We start from the raw sequence: 16227 nt of genomic DNA, 5'->3' as shown, positions 1-16227 counted from the left end.
CAGACATGACCGAGACGTTCTCTGGTCAATAACCAACAGCGGGATCTGGATACCCATGTTGGCTCCCACATGTTCCACGATGATCTCATCGGATGAACCACGATGTCGGGGATTCAATCAATCCCGTATTCAATTCCCTTTGTCTATCGGTATGTTACTTGCCCGAGATTCGATCGTCGGTATCCCTATACCTTGTTCAATCTCGTTACCGGCAAGTCTCTTTACTCGTTCCGTAACTCACATCATCCCGTGATCAACTCCTTGGTCACATTGTGCACATAATGATGATGTCCTACCGAGTGGGCCCAGAGATACCTCTTCGTTTACACGGAGTGACAAATCCCAGTCTCGATTCGTGCCAACCCAACAGACACTTTCGGAGATACCTGTAGTGCACCTTTATAGCCATCCAGTTACGTTGTGACGTTTGGTACACCCAAAGCATTCCTACGGTATCCGGGAGTTGCACAATCTCATGGTCTAAGGAAATGATACTTGACATTAGAAAAGCTCTGAGCAAACGAACTACACGATCTTGTGCTAGGCTTAGGATTGGGTCTTGTCCATCACATCATTCTCCTAATGATGTGATCCCGTTATCAACGACATCCAATGTCCATGGTCAGGAAACCGTAACCATCTATTGATCAACGAGCTAGTCAACTAGAGGCTTACTAGGGACATGGTGTTGTCTATGTATCCACACATGTATCTGAGTTTCCTATCAATACAATTCTAGCATGGATAATAAACGATTATCATGAACAAGGAAATATAATAATAACCTATTTATTATTGCCTCTAGGGCATATTTCCAACATGTATCTCATGAGCCTGCCGTACAACAGAACGCTCATCAGTCATCTTGTAGTCATAGAATTGCTCCATGACATACAACTCGCTGCCGGCGTCCGAGGCACCAAACTTGGCATCGAGCGCAGCTCACATGTCCTTGCCGTTGTCAGATGACATATACGAATCCACAAGGGAATCATCAAGAACACTCAGAAGAGCGCCTTGTTCCGGAGGCCTGCTGTCCCTTCTTGCGGTGCACGCCGAAAGGAGGGATGGAGAAGACTTGCAACGTGCATAGCTCTGTCCTCGTCTCGGCTCAATCCCGCAACCCGCGTCGCGTCGCGTCGAGGCGAGACGTGGCGAGGCGAGGCGAGCGAGGAGGAGGAGCGCTCGTGTAGGTCTCTTCTTCTCATGCCCATACAAGTGGTAGAAGAGCTCATCTTATAAAGAGGTGCAAGTCTCACTCAACTTCCATGATGGGACTAAACATTACTCTCACTTACTCCACTCACATGTGTACATGAATGGGCCAAGCGACTTTTAAAATTTTAGTTGGGCTTTGAGCCTAAGGTCCACCGGCAAATTCCAACCCTGAGTCTTCATGACACAACACTACCACAAAATACTAGCCTAGTTACAGGACATAGAGCTGCTGAAACCGTCGACATGGCACACTTATCTCGCATCCTGGTGGCTCTTCTCCTCGTCCTAATCGCCGGAGAGGCAGCCGCCACGCCGTACGCCGGCGGCAGGGACGCCCAGCTGGCCAGCAGCTACAGCCGCGTCTTCAGCTTCGGCGACTCGCTCACCGACACCGGGAACGCGGCCATCCTCCCGGCCACCGCCGGGGGGCCCTCCTCCCACGCGCCGTACGGGGAGACCTACTTCCACCACCCCAGCGGCCGGGCGTCCGACGGCCGGCTCATCATCGACTTCATCGGTAACCATTTAGCCACGAATCATTCTTCTTCTGGTGGAGACACGCGTTGACCTATATACATTCGTGACCAACTATCTTCCCAATTTCTGTGGACGCAGTGGAGTCGCTGGGGTTGCCACAACCAACCCCCTACCTCGCCGGCGAGACCGCGGATGACTTCCGGCATGGCGCGAACTTCGCGGTGGGCGGCGCAACGGCGCTTGACCCGGCGTTCTTGAAGAGCAGAGGGGTAGCGACGTTTGTGCCGGTGTCTCTTAGCAACGAGACGAGCTGGTTCAACAATGTCTTGGAGCTTCTTGACTCCACGGCGTACGGTAAATATAAGGCAACTTGCTGCTGTTGGTAATTGTGCAGTGTAGTAACTTATTCGGGGTAGCTGCCTACTTGCGGAGGGAATCTGTAGTTGGCTAGTTGTGGAGAAGTACTTTTTTTTCCTTTAGACAATTGAAGAATTACACTTGGTTAGAGTATTTCATAGTCCTTGTCGTGTTTTCAGTTCAAAAGCTATTATATTTTTCAGAAATCGCCTTATAGACATAAATAAATCATAGACGACTTAGGATTAGTAAAACAGTCAAAGTAACTATTTTTAGCTATAAGTATATGCAAAGTATTTTGATAGGGACACTTTACCAGGAACAAAGACATACGTCACTGTCGATGCATGCCAATCAGGTGTTAATAAAACTTTATATGAACAGGGTTTGCAGAAACATCAGATGTGACACATGACCCTCTAAATTATTACTCCCTCCGTTGACAAATATAAGATGTTTTGAATATTTTAATATGAATTGCATACAAATAAAAATAAACGAACAAACACACTAAAATGTGTATATGTAGATTTGATTCACAATAAAATTAAAATATCTTATATTTGTGAACCGAGGGAGTAAGAAAAGTGATTGCAGTTACAAGTAGTTGACCCGATCATTTCTAGCTGAAATCCTTTATAATCCATCGTGGTCACCACGAAGTGATGTCTTAAGATAAATCAAATCTTTGTAAGCTGTAGGAAGCAGTACTTATGAATACTTGCACAGATCACGTACTCCCTTCGATTTACTTTATAAGTTGAACACGGCTTTTTAGGTCTTTAATTTGATTAATAAAACATGTACAATAAAATTACATGGTCAGAAACAACATATTTTATATAAAATATAATACATGTTTCATGCTCAAATAAAAAACCTGAGTATATGTGATATGTGCAAGTATTCACGACAGGGCGTTTTGGCTCCCGGGCTCAAATGAGTGAACAGTAAAATCGTCAAAAATAGTAAAAGAAATAAAAATATATCAATTTTTTTGTGGTGAAAGATGCGTGGGTTCGTGATGCCCGTGCAAAAATTCAGCGCATGAAGAGTGCATTTGAACATCTGACAAGCTCTCAACAAAAAGGATAGATTTGAGGTCTGTGACAAAGTTCGGAGCTGATTTTTTTAGTGCTACTCAGATGTCCGAATGAGCTAAAACTGGGCACGGACATCACGCACTCAAGCATCTTTCACCATAAAAAGTTTGGATTTTTTTAAAAAAAATTCTATTATTTTATTTGAATTACTGTTTACATGATGTAGATGAGCTCGGGAGTCGAATTGGATATTTGAATTATTCATAAGTACTTACATAGATTTGATTATCCCAAAGGATCAATTCGTCGTTTCTTTATACTAGTACATAAATGTACTATACTCCCACCACCAAAAATCTTGGTTATCTCAGCTTTTTGCAAATCCCACCACCAAAAATCACACACAATTTAGCGTAGAATTCCAGCATGAAGAGTGTGCAAATTTTAACAAAAAATGTAACTGGCAGTTTCTACTCTGGGGTTTATATACGAAGTGAGGTCAAGAGGTGATTTCACAAAAAAAAAAGAGGTCAAGAGGTGATAGTTGGATGCACTGCAAAAAAAAAATGCACTGCGATTTATAACATCTCTTAATAATCGTGGAAATATTTCGATCCTTCGTTGGTAATAATTCTGCTACTGCTTATCTTGTGCATACCACAGAAGAAGAGAGCAATATCATGGCGAGCTCCGTCTTCTACTTCGGTGAGATCGGAGTAAACGACTACATCTTCGCACTGTTCAGCAACCGCACAGCCGAGTTCGCGGCGAGCTTGGTGCCGGACATTGTCGCCGTCACCCGCTCGGCCCTAACAGTACGTAGTAATCCTCTCGACCCAACCACCACCACATTACAGAAACGCGGACCAACTTGTCATCATGATCTACGCAGGCCGTGATCGCCGCCGGAGCAAGGACGGTGCTGGTGACGGGGATGATCCCGCTCGGGTGCGAGCCGGAGCTGCTCGCCCTCTTCCCCGGCGACGCGCACGGGGAGTCCGGCTGCATCACGGGCTTCAACGAGGTCGCCCAGCTGCACAACCGCGCGCTCAACCGCATGCTCCGCGAGCTCCGGCGGAGCCACCCCGGTACCACCCTCTTCTACGCCGACATCTACAGCCCCATCGCCAACCTCGTCGCCTCGCCCGGCAAATACGGTGCCAGCACGCTCAATAGAACTGACAAACACCATCTTTTTTGGCTCATCCTGACATCATTGGTTTTACTCGGGTCGTGCAGGCTTCGGCGACAGGCCGTTGGCCGCGTTCTGCGGCGGAGGCGCTGGCCCGTACCACTTCGACATGGCGGCGTTCTGCGGCACGCCGGACTCGACGGAGAGCTCCTACCCGTCCGAGTTCCTCTCGTGGGACGGCATCCACTTCACCGACGCTGCCAATAGGTTCATCGCCCAGGCTCTGCTCAGAAGATTGTATAACGCGTCGGCGATGGCAGAGCCACAAACTGCACTGCTCTGACATAAGACCATGTCTATGGATTTTACCTCCAAGCATGATTAATATCTGTCGGTCGGACATAAGCGTCTGTGATTGATTTGTACTGCTCATGCTATTTCTGGCGAGATCGACTCCCATTGTCGGCACCACCAGGAAGACGCTGACGCAACCCTTTCCATTGTTGGAAATATTAGCACTTTCTCCATTAATCCATCTAATCCATGAGTATACAGTAAGCATGGCATAAACGGTATGCATCTCATAGCGATACCTAAGCATACTAGCACGTACAAAACATAGAAGCGAACCATGTATGAGCAGCACATATACGGCTAGTACAAGTACGAGTAAACGATGGATGAAGAGATCATACCCGCCGGTTGGCCAGGCCAACGCGGTGGCGGCAGCAGCAGCCTCGGCGTCGTCCGTGGCCTTCTTCTTGGCAGCGGGGTTGTCGGCCATGGTGTCGATGCAGGGAAAGTAGTGAAAGTAGAGGCTGACACAACACTTTCCATTACATGTTATCAGTGAAATATATGTGATTTTCATCTTTCTAAAGGCTATTGATCTGACGTCAGATAACGAGCGATTTCGAGCAAAGGCCTTCAAATTCGACTTTACTCTTTCGCGACCGCTCGCAGGAGCGAGCGATTCCCAAGCGCGGAGCGCTCCGTCCCGGGCAGCCGGGCGCTTTTGTCAGAAGGATCGTAGGAGATGCAGAGGATTAGGCCAACTTCACCGCACGACCCATCTTGTCCGGGTGCGTCTGTTTGGACCCCCTAAATTATGTAAACAATGTTTTGATGGAGTAATGTATTTCGGGTGTTCCACTAAAAAAGATTGGCATACATATCGCGTCGATTGCCTAGGTTACAAGTATTATCAGGCAACCCATATTAGCGGGGAGTGGAGCGAACCGCTAGAGACATGGTGATCGATTTTAGGAACTTCCTGGAAGGTTCCTGCCTAGTCGGTTTTTCTAGGTTTTTTTAACCTTTTTTTCTTCTTTATTGTTTTTTCTAGATTTTTGTTTTCTTTTCCTATCTTTTGTATTTTTCATAATTTCTTTAAAATAAAATATTCACAACTTGTTTGAAACTTCAAAAACAATGTTTACATTTTCAAAAACTATTTGCATTTAAAAAGTTCGAAATTTTAAGAATTGTTCATGTTTTCCAAAATTGTTGTTACTTTTAAATTTTGTATAAAAAATGTTCATGTTTTCAAAAAAAATCAAATTAATTCAAAATTAGTTTAAAAAGTTCACATCTTCGAAAAAGGTTCGTACTTCTAAAAACCTTGTTTTTAAAAAAATGATCACCCTTTAAAACAAGGTTCACGGATATTTTCTAAATTTATCAACATTTTTCAAATTTTAAAAAATAATGAATCCATGAACTTTTTAGAAACACTAACTTTCTTCGGATTCACATTTTTTGAATTTGCAAAAAAAATCTGTGAACTTATTTTGAATTTGTGAATATTTTTTTGAATCCACAAACATTTTCTGAATTTGTGATCTTTTCTTTCAATTCAGAAACATTTCATGAATTAGTAAAATTGTTTCAAATCCATGAACATTTTTTTAATTAAAATGAATCTGGCCAAAATATATATTTGAGGAAATAAAACCCACCGACCTAAAAAACCAAGAAAAAAAGAAGAAGCGTGCGCTGCTGGGAGACGCGCGTCTTATCGCGTGCCGGGCCTGGCCCATTTACCACGCCTGTACGGCTCGCCACGAGCGATACACAACATCGCCCATTGAAACCCTCGTCCCCAAATCATGTCCGTGACGGCGGATCCGGCCGGCGCCGGCGCCGGCGACGGCGACCGATCCCGTGGCGGCTGGTCCTTCTGGAACATGCAGAGGAACCGGGGCCTCTCGGCCGCCTCGACCTCCACCAACTGGGTCCTCTCGGCCACCACGAAGAACGAGGGCTACTCCATCTGGACCTCCGCGGGCGGCGAGTGGCGTCCCAGGCCCACGGACGCCCACGCCCCGGCGTACTACCACGACCTCGCCGAGTTGTACCTCGAGGCGGCCCGCCGCCTCCCCATCGCCGACATCCCGTACCTCGCCGACTGCATCTCCATCAGCGGCCTCGCCGTGGGCCTCGCCGACCCCGTCACCAACATCGTCCTCACCACCATCAACGCTTTCGCCAAGAGACCGTCCTACGTCCGGCCCCTAAAGCCAGATGATGCGCTAGAGAAAATCAGCAAGAAGACCACCTTCGTCGTCGGCGCTCGCGACTCCCGCACTGGCCTCATCAAGTTCTTGCTGTGCTACTTCCGCAACCTCACGCAGGATCAGGCGGAGAAATGCCTCGACGTGGCCGGCCACCACCTCCCCCTCGCCGTCCGCCTCGTCGAGGTGGGCCGCTGGGGCTCGGAGTCGGAGGTGGTTCCACTGCTGCAGCCGGATGCCGCCAGGACCAGGACGGCTTTGCGGCAGGCCGCCAAGTGCTCCAACACCGACGGCCTCGTGCGGCTCATGACGTGGAGGTACCCTCGTCGCCTCCTCGACCCTGTCCTCGATGATTTGCGCGGGGGCAAACAGCTTACCGCCGACTGCATCTACAAGATATGTGACCTGCTGCGATGTTCATGGCCGCCGGAGCCAACCCCTGCCCCAACTCCCGGCGTTTATCGGGACAACAGTGGGAACGTCACCACAATCACCAAGATCAGGAAAGACGTTTTCGCCACAACCACCGTATCTAAAGACCTTGTCGCGACGACCACGATCACCTCAACTTGTCCGAGCAATGGTGACTGCGCTCGAGACGACGGTGTCCATCTCTCAACTGAATTAGGCACAGAGATATCCTCCGGTGTGAACAGCACTACAGCAGAGTCTGCTCCTCGGGAGAACCCCGATTTCCTCCCATTGTTGAAGATGTCTCTCCTCGACACCGTGCATGGCTTCTACATCGACGCGCTGGGCATACTGCCCAGTCAGGCGTTACGCGACCGCCACCTCCTCCGTGCTGTCCTCACAGCCGGACATTGTTATGGCCCCTGGGACCCTGTGTCAAACATCATACTCAACTCCATCTGGTACGACGCTGTCTTCCCGCTCTCGGACGATGTCGCCAATCAGATTGGAGCAGCTGACATTCTCGATGCTCGCTCCATGACCCGTGTTGAATCTTGTTCGCTCGACGGCTTGGTTGCCTTTGTCCGCTATACCTACTCAATCTCGGAGCAAGAAGCAGTGGTGCTGCTCTGCCAACATCGCTTCAATCTCTCATACATGTTGCAGGGCCCAAAGAAGATATTCTTCAACTTAGCTTCTGCAGTACTGGTTGCCAAACACCCACAGCCTGCTGCCTTTGGGGATTTCCTCAATTCACTGACCCCAGCTAAACTTGTTCGCTTGCGCTCCCTTGTATCCGACAGAGGTCTCGGCTATGTTCTCTCTGGTGATACATTGGTGCGGCTAAAGAAGATGCTGACCAATGGAATAACATGCGTTGCGGCAGCAGCAGTGCAAAGTATGGCTCCTGATCTGCCCCAATCTGCTTTGGAGACACTGTCTGCTAGGAGGGAGACCTTCAAGTCTCAGCAGGATTATGTTCGCACAAAGTTGGAAAGCCTGCTACTCGACTATGGCCGCAATAAGGTATTAAACTAGCACGGTGTCCCGCGCAATCACGCATTTACGTGGCTTGATTTATCACTTTTTTTGTAGTATATGATATATTTTAAATGTTATTAGATAGACATTAGAATTATGGAAAAGCTCACAGTCGAAATTGATCATGCAAATATAAATTTTAGTTTACTTTTTGGTGAGGTAATTTGTGTTACTAGATGCGAATGCTTATCTAATTTGATTATACATGATCATATTTGAAACAAATAATTTTGTAAAATGTATGAGAACTTCGGTAAGGACATTGGCGAATGATAAATGGCCCGCCATGCAAAATCATGGATTTCCATAATAGTATCTCGTTTTCTCTTACACTTTTCATACTTTCGTTCTATTATTAGGATCTTACAGCTTAAATAATTCTAGACTACGTGGAGGTAGCTTCTTTTTCTGTTATTGTTTCAATAATAATATAATAGGTAGATAGTTTTAACCTGTAAATTAATTGCCGTCATCAGTTGTCGTTACAAACCTGGTTAACTTTCCACCTCATTGCTTGCTTTAGGGACACTTATACAGGCTTGGTATTGTTTGTGGAGTGACGACAGCCAGATATCACCTCTACTCAACTTGCTATCATGTAAACTTCCTGGCGAGCACGGATGTCCCAAATGATTCTACCAGACCGTGGGCACTCTTCTTTGCCGAATTCTGGAGCATAGTTGATCTTAGAGTTGAAGAGTCAACAAATGTGCCTTTCTGCTGCCATGTGAGAGATTCCTTTAATGCGTATTCTAGTAAGCCCTCATCAGTATCAGCCATTAAACTTCTCTTACTTTACACAACTTTGACAGAGAGAGAATGAACAAGGGCATAGCTAAGAACCCTAACATTTACATAAAAGAATTTGCTTTTACTTGTTGTACGTACTTTGGTTAGTCTCTTACTTTAAATATGCAGTACTAGGATAAGGATGTGCCGCAAGCACTGAAGTCTGAACTTTCTGCAGAAATCACAGAAAGAAATACACATCATCAAATATGGTGTAGAATACTGTACTTCCATATTAAAAGCATATCATTAGGGGAATATGTGCATAATATTTTCAGTAGGGCAAAGTTACTTATTTTATTTTCAGACTGAAACATACTGAGACGAGAAATAGTTACTTGTAAATTTGCAGTTCTCCACACATAAGTACATTTTGAAAAATGTTACTCTTCTGGGTGGTCATAATTAAAAGGAGGTATTGCTTTCTAGCGCCTTGTACGTATTGTGGTGCTTTAGGTCTAGTCTAGCTAGGCACTGCTATGGTTTTTGCCCAGTTTTCCACAATAAACTGCGCAGTCCGTTTTTCGTTCTTCTTTTTTGGCATTGGCCTTTATCCGGTGCATTCCTCTTTTGGGGGTGTTCTTGTAATGCCTTCTTCTGATCAATGAATTTGGCAACTCTGCTGCCAACATTTGAAAATATATATTAAAAGGAGGTATACTATTCTGGATTTCGGCTTGTTTGGTCTTAACTCTTGAATTAACTATTGTCACTTCAATACAGTTGCAGAGGAATTATAATATGATTTTAATTTTGACATGTATGTATGTGTGTATGCATGCATGCATCATCTTTATGAGCATCTCATATTTTGGTTTTGTATACAGTTCGCTGCATCATTTGTGATCGTACTTCATGTAAGATTGCACATCCATCTTGTGATGAGAATGTGTATTTCACGGGCGGTAGCGCTCAGTATGGCTTTCCGGTACACTATAAGTGGGAAGCTGATCTAGGTGGAATGCTCGAATCTGACTTCATCTACTTCGATCGTGAAAGTGATGACCAGCTTGCAAAGATTCTATCAGAGGCGTCTTGTTCTTCATCATCCCCTAAGAAGACCAGACAGGAGTTTACTTGGTCACAGAGGAATACCAGAGCTAGAACCGATGCTGGTTTTGGCGTTGCCCCGGTCCCTTTCTAGAGGGTGTAAGTGGTTATATTGAGCAAGTATCCTGGTGCTGGCTGATGTGAGCTCATGTGGTACTGAGGTCAGCAAGCACTTTTGTGTATGTTATTGCTGTGGGCTTGGTTATGATTTATGAAGATATATGTCATGTGGCTGCGTTCACTGCTGTAAGACCTTGTGGTTGCATACATTCCTTACAAGTAATGTGCTCATTTAACATATTATGTTTTTCGAATGAAGAAATGGTTAAAAGATGCATTTACTAATGGAGTCAGCCTTGCAGGAATCGTTCCGGGAAATATTAGACCAAGCAAACAAAAGGCATACATACACGTTCAAGCCTCCTTGAGTAATGGGGTTCTACTGTGAGCTTCTTGAAATCGAAATTTTCCAAAAACTGACTTGCCACTCTTAAGTTTTCAATTCTTTGAAATATGCCCAAGTCTGTTTTCGCTTGTATTTCATTTCATATTTCTCAAAATGCCCCTGCCAATCAACATACACCTAGCTCCCCTCCCAATTGCTTCATATTTTGTGATGTTTGTACATTTGACTTGTTACAACGTGATGCTTTATATGACTGTAAAACAAGTCAATGTCATGCTCAAATTTTGGGTCACTTTTTACATCTTTGCTTTACAAATGAGTAGTTGTACAATACATGCAGAAAATTGTTGTTTTTATCTTCATTTCTCATGTAGCCCATAAAGCCACCGTCATCTTGATAAATAAAGTGATAGCATCAGCTCCATCGAGGTAGAGTCGGCGATGTTCGGAGACCTGGAGAGGCGGAGACCAATGAGGTGAGATGCTTTGTGCTTTCGTCATACCAAGGGCTCCTTTGACTCAAAGGAGATTCATAGGATTTTTTGGAGGCTTTAGATTCTTAGGAATTTTTCTTTTCCTACGGGCTCGTTCGATTTGTAGGGTTTCAACCCTTAGATTTTTTTTTAGCAAAGGATTCCTTTGCACTGTATTTTTGAGGGATTTTTTTATCCATGCCAACCTGATGTTAGAATTCCGTTGTTATTTATGCAGTATCAAACACTTGCTGATCCAAATTCTTGCAGTTTTCTAATACTATAAAATTTAAGAGGACATACCACTTCCATCAAGCGTTTAGAAAATCCCATGAATAGAAGAAGCCCGAATCTGAAGCTACTCAACTAAGGCCCTGTTTGTTTGAGCTTTTGCTTCTGCTTTTGCAGCTTTTTCATTTTGACAAAAAAACCCATAAAAGCTCCTAAATATGTGCTTTTGGAGTTTTTATGGTTTTTGATGAATCAATATAACAATATTTGGCTCCAAAAGCCATAAAAGCTCGAAAAGCACCTATTTAGGAGCTTTTATGGCTTTTTGGCCAAAGTGGAAAAGCTGCAAAAGGAGAAGCAAAAGCCCAAACAAACAGGGCCTTAGCTTTGCATTCTTGGTGGCTCTGGCTCAGTCGGATGGATACTACAAAGACGTGGAAATAGTTCAATATCTATCTAGCCCGTCTGAGTTTTTTTTTTCATGGATACTCAAAGATTGTGTATCATGTCATTGATAGAAGAGTCAAAAAAGTACAAGGAGGGTTACACCAGTGCATCTACGCGAATCGGCGTGAAGGTGAAGACCGGAGCAGGAAACATGGGTTGCTCAGCCGCAGAAACACAAAGGCCGCGCCCAGCATGGCCATTGCTGAGCGTCCTCCTGGATTGCATGTACGAGGCGCTAAACAGACAACACAACCAATCGAAGATGCAACTGCAGCGGTGCGTTCAAAGCCTCAAGGCGGTGAGGAGGATGATGGAGGAGAGCCCTCGGTGATGTGCGCTGGGGGCTAGAAAGTAGGGCGTGGCCCATTAGTCAACGAGGATCATTGCCGGTAATGGTAAGGCGGCTGTGGAGCGGTAGCAGGACAGCACCTCGTGCCAAACCTGGCGAGTGAAGGAGCAACTGATGAGGAGGTGCTGGAGATCATCAGGTATCTGGTGGCTGTGGAGCGGCACCAGGACAACACCTCATGCCAAACCTGGCGAGCGAAGGAGCAACCGTCGAGGAGGTGCTGGAGATCCTCAGGTATCTGGTCGCACAAGTAACAAACCTCCTCATGCGGAAGAGGCCCCAACGGCCGAGACGATCAGCAGTCCAGAATCGGTCCTGAACGGCGAGCCAAGAAAAAACCATGACGCGCGACAGCGCCCATGTCTTTGAGGTGATCCGCCAGTACGGGTCGGTGATCGAACCCTGAAAGGGGCCAAGGTTGTCTCGCCAGGGGTATTGTCCCCGGTTTCCGGGTATCTCACACGCTCTACGGGTCAAACGTCTAAGAGCACTCGACCACAGTACACATATATGATAATATAATTAAAAAAAAGATTATAATTGGCACCCTTCCAGTTTCCAGTAATTAAGAAAAATTCTGATCGTTGACTCCTGGAGCAAGCATATCGTCGAGGCGGCCATTTTGGTCGCAACTCCAGCCACAAGTCGGAGGAGACGAAGTAGACTTTGATTCCACAGCCCGAGCGACAGACCCTCGTGCGGTTACTGATCTTCTCCAATCCTCCACTTCGGTTAAAGCAGGCTTCGCGTCAAACGGCAGCCGCTCATCGCTCATCACATCAAAGAAAGAACCTACGCAGAACATCCATCCTTCCCCATCCTCTACCTTTCCAACACCACTGTGACACACAGTACCACGAACGCACCAGTGGAGGCGCACGGTGAAGTTGTGAGCGAGCCCGGCAGCGCACTCGTGGCCGGCCGAAAGCGAGCGAGGAGCGCAGCGCACACCGGAATGCAGTTTCCTGTCGCGTCGCCGTTGCTCACTCCTTCGAGACGCCCGCACACCGCACACCGATCGGCATCTAGTACTACAGCCAGTGGAGTCGCCTTCAGGATGGCAACTGGACGTCCAACAGAACCGCACGGCGGTTGATTAATGGCCTCTGACAGGATAGCCGAGCCAACCGAATATTACACTGTTGACAGACAGTGGCGTCGCGTTGCGTTTCAGCCGCGCGCTTGAGCAGCGTGCCAGCGTCGACGAAAGGCAACATAGTGGTGCTGTCGTCGTGCTGGTTTTCGCCGCGAGCGGCCCGGCTCCGGAGCCTCCGAGGTGACGAAATGACAGGGATAAGTGACATCGAGACACTACCAGCGGAAAGTACCTTGATCTCGGCAGAGGATTTGTGGCATAGGAATGGGGGCGTTGTGGTAGTCCTTAATTACTGTCATCGTGTCCATGCATGGCATTTTTTTTACTCCCTCCGTTTCTAAATATAAGTCTTTTTAGAGATTGCACTACAAACTACATATTTTAGAGTGTAGATTCACTCATTTTGCTTCGTATGTAGTCCATAGTGGAATCTCTAAAAAGACTTATATTTAGGAACGGAGGGAGTACATAGGTTGCATGCTTTACCCATCCCGCCTCACATGTTTCCGAATCATAAATTTGAATCTATCATATCCATTAAACAAAAAGTTCAATTTATATTTCGTTTGCATATTCGTGTTCGTTGTGATGAGGTCTTTGAAACAAGACCACTTTTAATTATGTTTTGACAAGTTTTAAAAACTTCATCAAGTTTCAACCATTAAAACTTAATAAAAGACGAAGGATAAATTCAACATATCCCAAATACTAAACTTTAAACCCTAAGCCCTAAACGGCCAATAAGAATACATGATTTGGCATTTGATTGCTTATCTCAATCCACTACCGCCAATCAGACCATCCCTCAAGCCGTGGAGCTTGGAGTATCGATTTTTACATGTCGTGCGAATTGGTCTGGTGTTGTTGTTTCGACCTTCAGTCTCCCTCTTTTCTCGTCTATCTTCTTCCGCGTCCTGATAACGTGCCGCTTTTTCACCTATTCCTCCTCCCAATCAGACGGTGCATGATTGTTCACCGCATACGGTTAGAATGCATACGACCCACATGAGATTTCCCAGTTTAAGAATCCTACAATAGCAGCGAGGCCATTAATTAATTGATCACATGCTCAATTCAAATCCGACCAAGCGATCGAGAACTAAACCATGGTTGGGTGGGTTATTGGGTAATTGTACTTCTGGTGTACCATGGATCAAACACCAAAGTTGACACCTAAATCATATGATTTTTCAAGGGACGACGATGTTTCCATCTATAACGAGATGTCGGGATGTATATACATGGTGACTATCTCAAAATTAAGTCGCCAAAACTCACGTCTCAGGTATGCTTTTTTATGGCTGTCTTAAATATGCTATATGTGAGTGCATGCGTGAGGTGGTGTGCAACTCCGCAATTCTTTCAGGTTTTTCAAGTATATGCTCACATACATGTAGAAGATTATCTATGTACGATGGCAGGCTCATCAGCTCACATGTATCAACTTTGGCCCCATGCTTTGGACCGCCTCCGCACCTAATGTCTATAGAAGCTAGAATAGGGTGGACTCACATCTTAATCTGCAAACAAAGTTGTCATAAATAAGTCCCGGACGCCGACTGATCACCACACACGTTCCTAATTCATGCAAGATGGTTGCACCCGTAGCCGTACCAGGGCGAGCTCCCTCTTTAATCATTGTCCCAAACGGAGCAAACACACGCAGGACCGCAAAGACAAATACATTCATTCAGAAAAAGAATACATTCCGACAGCCTAACAGGCGATGCAACCCATCATCATGCATGCATGGCGCAGTCGTGCAACCCGGGCTTCCGCTGAGGCCCCGGATTTTTTAATAATAGGAGGCCCCAAAAGAAAATTGCTAATGATGTACCGTAGCAGCATAATGAGTGTTTGCAACAGCTCCTCTGAAACTTTCAGATTAGTTTTCCTCTTTCATGATGATGATGATTATGATTTGGTGCTCACTGCTCAACCTATCGGCTTGTTGGTTGCTCGCTCGCTTCATGATTTCAAGATGAGCGTTGCACCTGATGATGAGACATGCGTTGCCCTGTTATAAAGATGCACTATTAGTATATTCTCGCACGCATAATTCCCAAGGGTTGATTGGCGTTGACCAAATTAAAGTGCGACCTAGAGATTAAATACAGACACTCACCACACGTCAGTTGTTGCATTGCATGCAATGCAACTTGCAAAGCACATCCTGACTCAGGCCGGAAAACGGGAATCTATGTTGCTTTTGTTAAGTCTCAGTCGACCGGGACTTTGGCTATAGTCAATGCTACTCCCTCCGTCCCATAAGTGTCAAAAACGCTCTTATATTATGAGACGGAGGGAATATATTAGTTTGATGTTGCCAAAATATTTTTAGTTATATATATATATTGACTGAGACCTAACCACATTGCTCAAAATGGTTTGTGGAGCCGATAAAACTACTACAGACATGCATGAGGATCACTGGGGAGGGAAGTGAGTGGAGGTGGAGCAAGAAGATTTTTTTTTTCCGAAACGGAGGTAAAAGATTTGCCTCATCTATTAAATAAGAAGAGGATAGAGTTCGTTACAAGGGCACACTTTTACACGGCATGAAAGATTACTCACACAAAATAATGTTCTCTATTTTTTTTGCTCCGGCGGTGATCCAAAGGTTTGCCTCGCAGATGATGTTGTTTAGCAAGATTGGTGGTGGAGCACTCTTGTTCCGGAAAACACGGGCATTCCGCTCGTTCCAAATGGTCCATGACACGAGCATGGTTAGAGAGGCCATGGCCTTCCTGTTGGGGACTCCGGCGCCGGTCCTATTTGTCCACCATTCCTTGACCGAACTCTCAAGATGCCACATAGAGGTGTCCATATGATGAAACCCATATTTTGCAATGACCAAGTTCCATAGCCTAATGGTGAAGCGGCATTTGAAGAAAAGATGCGGTCCACTTTCTTGCTCTCGCTTGCAAAGGGTGCAAAGACCATAATTTGGCCATCCACGTTTTTGTAGTCTATCCGCAGTCCAAATTCTGTCTTGGATAGCCAACCAAGCGAAGAATTTAGCCTTTGGTGGCGCCCAAGTTTTCCAAACCATTTGGTCCATGGGAGAGAGAACCAAGCCAAGGAATTGGGCCTTGTAGGCGGAGGCCGCAGTGTAGTGCCTGCTTGTCGTATGCTTCCACACAATAGTATCTTCAGAGAGTGCATCCAGATGCACATCATTCACAAGTGCCCAT

At 45.8% G+C, this 16227-nt stretch overlaps 2 protein-coding genes across 3 annotated transcripts; both read left to right on the top strand.

Annotated features, from left to right (window-relative positions):
- Positions 1–1375: 1375 nt before the first annotated feature.
- Positions 1376–4758, top strand: LOC109779548 (GDSL esterase/lipase At2g27360). The gene is made up of 5 exons (XM_020338169.4): positions 1376–1735; positions 1834–2049; positions 3759–3910; positions 3988–4252; positions 4335–4758. The coding sequence occupies exons 1-5, from the start codon at positions 1462–1464 to the stop codon at positions 4568–4570; spliced, it is 1143 nt and encodes a 380-aa protein (XP_020193758.1). The 5' UTR covers positions 1376–1461; the 3' UTR covers positions 4571–4758.
- A 1529-nt stretch (positions 4759–6287) lies between these two features.
- On the top strand, positions 6288–10372 carry LOC109779547 (uncharacterized). 2 transcript variants are annotated; one of them, XM_040392710.3, is made up of 3 exons: positions 6288–8177; positions 8716–8919; positions 9809–10372. In XM_040392710.3, the coding sequence occupies exons 1-3, from the start codon at positions 6336–6338 to the stop codon at positions 9935–9937; spliced, it is 2175 nt and encodes a 724-aa protein (XP_040248644.1). In that variant the 5' UTR covers positions 6288–6335; the 3' UTR covers positions 9938–10372. The 2 variants fall into 2 exon arrangements, with proteins under 2 accessions (XP_040248644.1, XP_020193755.1); XM_020338166.4 differs by having other exon boundaries at positions 8716–8947.
- The last annotated feature ends 5855 nt before the right edge of the window (positions 10373–16227 follow it).

Source organism: Aegilops tauschii, chromosome 6 (assembly GCF_002575655.3).
Source record: "Aegilops tauschii subsp. strangulata cultivar AL8/78 chromosome 6, Aet v6.0, whole genome shotgun sequence".
Lineage (NCBI taxonomy): Eukaryota > Viridiplantae > Streptophyta > Magnoliopsida > Poales > Poaceae > Aegilops > Aegilops tauschii.
This window is presented reverse-complemented; position numbering and strand designations above follow the sequence as displayed.